Raw genomic sequence first — 6,970 nt, 5'->3', positions numbered from 1 at the left:
TCGGCCCCGGGGAGGCCGGCGGGCGGTTTCTGGTCCAGCTGCACCCCACACGGGGCTCCGGGGCTGCTCTTCTTCCGCGTTCTCTCTGGAAGGTGCCACCGGCGTTAAGCATGGCCAGCGATGCCTTTCATAACGGTCGCACACAACTGCTCAGGGGTTTTGCTGATAAGAAGCCACAAGCCGGGGCTCTCGGGAGCCCAGAGCACCCAACACCCGCGCCCCAGCCTAATAGGCTGGGCTGATCCGGATCAGGCCACATTAGGCCAAGGGTCCAGGTGCCACTTGAGGGGATAGAAATAAGGCCACGCTTGCCACGAGGAAGGCCTGCTGCTGGCTGAGGCCCCCTCTGCCCCCGGGGACCACACCACCTTCTCGTCCCGTCCGAACCCCCTCCAGGCAGCACTGCCGTGGATTAGGCATGAGAATGGCGGCCGGGGTCTCCGGCCACCCTTTGCATCCAGCTGCCAGTGTTTTTCTTGCCTCCACCCACTTTTCTATTTCAGAAACAGTGGAATGTCCAACTTTGTGAATTCCATTGCTTAACAGAAATTTGCTTTTAATGTCTAAACGTTCTGAAGATTAGAGTAGGGGTAGGGAAATGCGGGAAAAGCAGTGCCTCGTGGAAAACACACACACACACACACACACACACACACACACACACACACACACACACAGTCCTTTGTGCTTCAGGCTCTCCTTTCAACTTCACTGACCGTAGGATCTTGTCCAGAATCTTGGGAAATGGTTAGGCCAAGAATTTGAGTCGTGAATATTTCTGCAGTGATTTCGTCTGGAAGTTCTTCTTCAAAGCAAATTTCTGAACCTAACCAAACAAGAAAAGAAAGCAAATGCCTTCATAACAATTAGGTTTCTAACTCAGAAGCATTTTCCAAAAATATGAGGAAATGATACCAAAGAAAAGTGAGAGGAGCTTTGTGCTGGGATTTGGCCCTGATTCCGTGAAAACCTTTGGGTGGAAAGTGGTTAAAATCCCTCCTTTGTGGTTTGGGTTTGGAGCACTGTTACCCAAATCTCTGCACACTTCATTGGAAAGCCTCAACTACAAGGCATCGTTGATTTTACTGTTTCGAGACACTCAGGAACACTGTATACGTGTGTGTACATAAAACAATTGGGAAAGTTACATTCTGAGATCCCAGGTACACAAGGAATGGCATAGAGGAGCTTGCAGGTTGGAAATGACCAATCAGATCCTGGAGTCTAGAACTATCTGTGTTAGGAACTCTGTTCAATTTGAAATTGGGAACAGACAACAGAAGGAGAGGGAGACGGAAGCCTGGTGAGGAGTCTTTGCTCCCGACCCCATGGGGGCAGCAGGGCAGCACTTGGGGTTGTACATGGACACGTTCCAGCACAAGGGGGTCAGTGAGCTAAAAGAAAGAGGTGGGAAATCCTCAGACAGGAAGGGAGAGGAGGATTTTTTGCGGGGGGGGGGTGTCACACTGCACAGCATGCGGGACCTTAGTTCCCCGACCAGGGATCGAACCCACGCCCTCTGCAGTGGAAGCTCAGAGTCCTGACCACTGGACCGCCAGCGAAGTCCCAGGATGATCTTTAAAGATGTTCAAGCTCTGGCAGCTTGAAGTCGGGCTCACGCCTGCCTGCCGAGTCCCTGCCCTCTCCTCATCCAAGGCTCTCCTGACAATACCTCTTCTGAAAGAGCTTCCGAACTGTATCCTCTACTAGTGGCCAGGATTCGCCTACCCAAGCTGGAAAGATGAGGACTGGATCGGGGGAATAAAGGGAAGAAACGAGGCTGGGAGACACAAAGGAAGGACGGAGCACAGGAACAAAAGCTTTCATCTCTTAGACATGACCACCACTCCCTGGTCTTTTTATAACTTATTCATGTTGGGTTCCCAACAGACTTGCTTTGTTGTGTGCATGGCATGAAGGAGAGTGGCTTGCGCCAGTTAGAAGACATAAATGCACTTAAGCCGCCAACAAACTAGTGCCCCTCAGCTACGTGTGCAGACAGAGCCCACTGTAGTACCTTTGACAGAAGAGGCTGCGGGCTCGGACTTCCAGCCCTCAGGATTCAGTCCGAACAGTGTAGCGAAGCAGTCAGACATCTCCTCTTCCGTCATGTGCTCACCTGGGCATCACAGAGGGAAAAGGAGGCTGTTCAGCTCGTGGGACTGAGCCTCCCGTCAGTTTAGCGTCATCATTCTGAGGTCTTCAAGAGAATGATTCCACTGTTTCCTTGGGACACAAAAACAATCTAGGGAGTCCCATGTTACTGTCACAGAGATTTCCTTATATGGTGCTAAAGATGGGACTCCAGCCCAGGGGGCTGTGTTGGGGCTTGTGCAGAGAAAGAAGACAGCATTCTGACAGACTGTGCTTAGCTTCATTTCAAATTCCCTCACATTAGAAGCACCAGTTTGGCTAAGATGAAACGATCACCCAGAGAAAAGGGCTACTTGACTTCCTCACATAAAATGATGACGAAGGACTTCCCTGGTGGCGCAGTGGCTAAGAATCCGCCTGCCAATGTAGGGGACACAGGTTTCGAGCCCTGGTCTGGGAAGATCCCACATGCCGCGGAGCAACTAAGCCCGTGCGCCACAACTACTGAGCCTGCGCTCTAGAGGCCATAAGCCACAACCACTGAGCCCGCGTGCCACAACTACAGAAGCCCACACCCCTAGAGCCCGTGCTCCGCAACGAGAAGCCACTGCAGTGAGAAGCCCACGCGCTGCAACGAAGAGAGAAGCCCGCGCACCGCAACAAAGAGTAGCCCCCGCTCACCGCAACTTGAGAAAGCCCGAGCGTAGCAACAAAGACCCAACGCAGCCAAAAATAAATAAATAAATGTATTTTAAAAAAATACGATGAGGAAAGGAATAGGTAAAAATGAAAAGTTTTACTTCGGTGTGGTTTTATTTCACAAATGCAACCCAGTCTCGTAGTAGCTCTGTGAGGTTGATGGCTGGCTGTTGTATTCCTGCTTTAAGAGTGAAGGCCCTGAATCTTGCAGTTCCAGGAAGTTGGAACATAAACTGCATCCTTCTGGTTCCTGGCATCCTTCCCTTTACCCCGTGTTTGCCAGCCACGTGGGTCAGTAAGCGGCATCCTCGCGGCTGAAGTCCAGTCAAATTAGAGATGCCGGGGGCGGGGGGGGCGGGGCGGTGGTCTGTCTCCCAGCTCAGTTCTCTCCAGTGGGAATGGCTCAAGGGTGTTACTGAGATATACCTATTTAGGTATTTACCTTTGGTTTGAAGCAGTTTCAGAAAATCCTCTCTTCGAATAGCTTTCTTTCCCTTTGAATTGGTAAAACCAAGAATGTCAAAGCTCCGCTGGATGCCACTCATGGTGTTCCCGAAGGGTGGCCTGTGGTTAAGGTAAACTTTGAAGAAATCCGGTAGGTTGATTTTGTCAATTAGTTTTCCAGTGTCCACATACTCACTAAATCTGATTTCGTTAAACATATCTTCAATCTAGGAAAGAGGTTTAGGGGAAAAAAAAATAAAAGACCATGGTAAGCAGAAAAGACACTTTGATAGACTTCTAAGAATCGGAGAGTAACAGACAAATGTTCGCCGTTAGCTTAGAACATGTATGTTATGAGTTGACTGTATCCCCCCACCAAAGAAAGATAGGTTGAAGTCCTAACCCCCAGTCCCTCAGTCCCTCAGGGCAGATGTCATTAGTTAAGATGAGGTTGTACTGGAGGAGGGTGGGCCTTTCATACAATATGACCGGTGTCCTCATAAAAAGAGGAAAGAGACACTCAGGGCCAAGATGGACATGTGATGGCCGAGGCCGTGGCTGGAGGGATATAGCTTAAGCCAAGGAGCATCAAGGAGTGATGGTAACTGCAGAAGCCAGAGGAGGCGAGGACACATTATCCCCTACATGTTTCATAGAGAGCATGACCCTGCTGACACCTTGATTCCAGACTTCCATGAGAGAATAAATTCCTGTTGTGTGAAGCCACCCACTTTGTGGTACTAAACTTTACAGCAGCCTTGATCCACTGTCCAACTGGTCAATACTATTAGCATTGGCATGAACAGTGTTTCATTTCTTCACTTTTCACCTAAGTATCTCGCAGTGTATCTACTACATCCTTGCTTTGTGAAGAAGATATTAGTTTCATTTAAAAGATGGAATCCTGAAGAATTTAGAAATTAGTTTAGATGAATAAGCAAATAATTCAGTGTGAAAGTCAAATACAGGGCCTAAGGCTGTGATAAGTTTCTTATGGCAACTAACTGCATCATGATTCTTTTTTCCTTTCTTTCTTTTCCATCTTTATCCTGCAATGTTTTATATACTCAAAAGATTCTATGTAACATACATACAACTTATGTGATATAATTTTTAAAATGAAGACCTAAGAAGCCATCATTCATTGAAAATATCAACACAGTTGACAAATCTTAAGCGAGACTAACCAAGAAAAAAAAGAGAAAAGACTCAAATTATTAAAATCAGGAATGAAAGAGGGAATACCAGTACCAGTCTTACAGAGATTAAAAGGAGTAAGAGCAATGATGTGCCAACAATCAGATAACTTAGGTGAAATGGACAAATTCCTAGAAAGATACAAATGACCAAAACTGACTCAAGAAGAAAGAGAAAATCTAAACAGACCTATAACAAGTAAACAGATTGAATTAGTAACTTTACAGGTTCCACAAAGAAAAACCAAGGACCAAATGGCTTCATTGGTGAATTCTACCAAATATTTAAAGAATACCAATCCTCCACAAACTCTCCCAAAAACATAAGAAAAGGGAACAATTCCCAACTCCTTCTGTGAGGGCTGCTTTCTGATTTGGAAAGTCATTCTTTACGTATTTTCCAAATTTCCTAGAATGAACGGAGTGCCGACATGTCTGTGGATTCGAATGGAAACGTGGTGCCAGTTAATGCAGGTCTCCACACAGGGCTCCTTGGTAACTGGCAAAAGGCAAGGAGGAGAGAAATAGAACACAGAAACAAACAAAACCACGCCTCGCTCCCATCAGCCTTCTCTGTGCAGTATTTTTGTACCACGCACACTGCAGTCGGCTAAAATTCAGAAACCTGGACTGTGCCTGACAAAGGGCTAGAAATGAGTAATTTATTTTAGTGTCTACACTTGAAACTAATGTGTCCCTCCAAATTGCAGGGTTTTGAATTTTACAGAGCGAGAGAGAGAGAGAGAGAGAAAGAGAGAGGGAGAGAGAATAAGAGCCACAGAAAAGTGGGAAATAATTTTTTTTCCCCAGAACCTGAACTCTCTTGGTCTGTAGGAGTGAATCAGGAAGAGAATCTATATTTGTACACAATATTCATCAACAGATAAATTTCTCCCTGTCCACTAAATAAATGTAGAACAAAAATGGAAAGAGCACCAGTTTGAAGCAATGCCAAATATTAGCCTGTCTGGAACATCCTAGTGTCCTGGTCTTGCCCCAGGTATCAAGAAGAAAATACAAACCTCTTGCAGTCCAACCATCATTTCTGTGAAAGATCTGGGGTACCTTCCTTCCACTTTTTCCCATGCATATAAAATACATGTGTCTATTTTTTTTGCAAAACTGGTATGTGTATATATCCTTTTCTGTATCCTGCTTTTGTATCCTGCTTTTCCCCTTTTTACACTGTATCTTAGTAATCGCCTAATATTTTCAAAGAAGCCATATATCCTCCATGCAACATTCCGGGAATGGTCTTTAGATATAACATCATTGGTTATGGATACAAACGAAGCATAATTGGTACTATGCAAGCAGCTCTAATTGGTAACATTTTCATATACAGCATTTATTGAGTTTATATTATGTACAACTGCATGTTAAATTAGGTACAATTTTGTGTATCAGTAAAACTATCCAGTAGCATATGTTATTTACAGATTCTACTATATGATTTTAATACTATTAGTATATGCATGTGCTACCACTTACTATGAGCCAAAGGAGACTGGGGCTAACACTGTGATCTTTGATGGCAGACCTAGGTTCAAAACCTGGTTCTGCCATTTTCTATATGACTTTGGGTGAGTAACTTAACATTCCTTATCCTCAGTTTTCTGTCTTGAAAGAGGGAGTAATATGGTAAACCATTTGCAGTGGGCTGATATGACGCTTACTGTGACAATGTATCTAAAGTGCTGATATAGTGACAAGTGCTAACACAGTCCGCACTCAACTGGCAGTAATTGTTCTTGTGATTATTATACTTCCTATGCCCTTGCTAATTACAATGCATGTAATTATAACATAAATTATAATTTATAAATACATAAATTATAATGTAAATGATATGTGTACTTTACAAACGCAATATACGATTCAAACTCAATTCAGAAATAGGAGACTAACCCAAAGAGGACAAAAAAGGAATCCAAAAGTGCCTGGAGTTACTCATACCCGGAGCGTTCCAAAGAGCTCAGGGAACATTCTTGGCACAAACCACTCTGTAGGTGATTTACCTCTTACTCTCTTTCCCCAAATGACTGACCAAAAATCACTGCTCAACAAGCGGAGAGCTGGCAGCTTCAGCATCATAACATGTCTTTGCCGAGCCTACTCTGTGTTAGTTGAAGAGGCAGGTGCTGCTACGTGTCTAAACGAGGTCCATGCTTGGGAGAGGAACCTCTGAGCCTGAATGGAACGCCCAGAGCCTTCCCAGGGCCCCGGTGGGGGGAGTGGGAGGCCCCGCGGTCACCCACAGCGCTCTGGCTGGCTTCAGCCCGGCCTTTTATTGGCGTTCTCACGCTGGCCTGTCATCCACTAAGGCAGTGGTTCATTTGATTCACCCAGGGAGCTTTACACATTCTAAGGCCTCGGCCCCATTCCCAGAGATCCTGATTTAATTGTTCTGGGGTGGTGTATGAGCAGTCATAGTTTTTAAAAGCTGCCCAGGGGATGTGACTGTGTGGCCAAGGTTGAGAAGTATGGCTTTAAGGCAGGGGATCTCAAACTTTATCAGGCATCAACATGAGCAGGAG

The 6,970-nt window shown here is 45.6% G+C and overlaps 1 protein-coding gene across 1 annotated transcript; it reads right to left on the bottom strand.

Annotated features, from left to right (window-relative positions):
* Positions 1–666: 666 nt before the first annotated feature.
* On the bottom strand, positions 667–3,460 carry LOC114485007 (cilia- and flagella-associated protein 251-like). The gene is made up of 3 exons (XM_028485120.1): positions 3,236–3,460; positions 2,018–2,119; positions 667–826 (listed from the first exon to the last, which is right to left on the bottom strand). Exons 1-3 carry the CDS (start codon positions 3,453–3,455, stop codon positions 690–692), a joined length of 459 nt encoding a protein of 152 aa, XP_028340921.1. The 5' UTR covers positions 3,456–3,460; the 3' UTR covers positions 667–689.
* Positions 3,461–6,970: the final 3,510 nt, after the last annotated feature.

This window comes from Physeter macrocephalus, unplaced genomic scaffold (assembly GCF_002837175.3).
Source record: "Physeter macrocephalus isolate SW-GA unplaced genomic scaffold, ASM283717v5 random_375, whole genome shotgun sequence".
Lineage (NCBI taxonomy): Eukaryota > Metazoa > Chordata > Mammalia > Artiodactyla > Physeteridae > Physeter > Physeter macrocephalus.
Note: the sequence above shows the minus strand (reverse complement) of the source record. Positions and strands in the feature narration are given on the sequence as shown.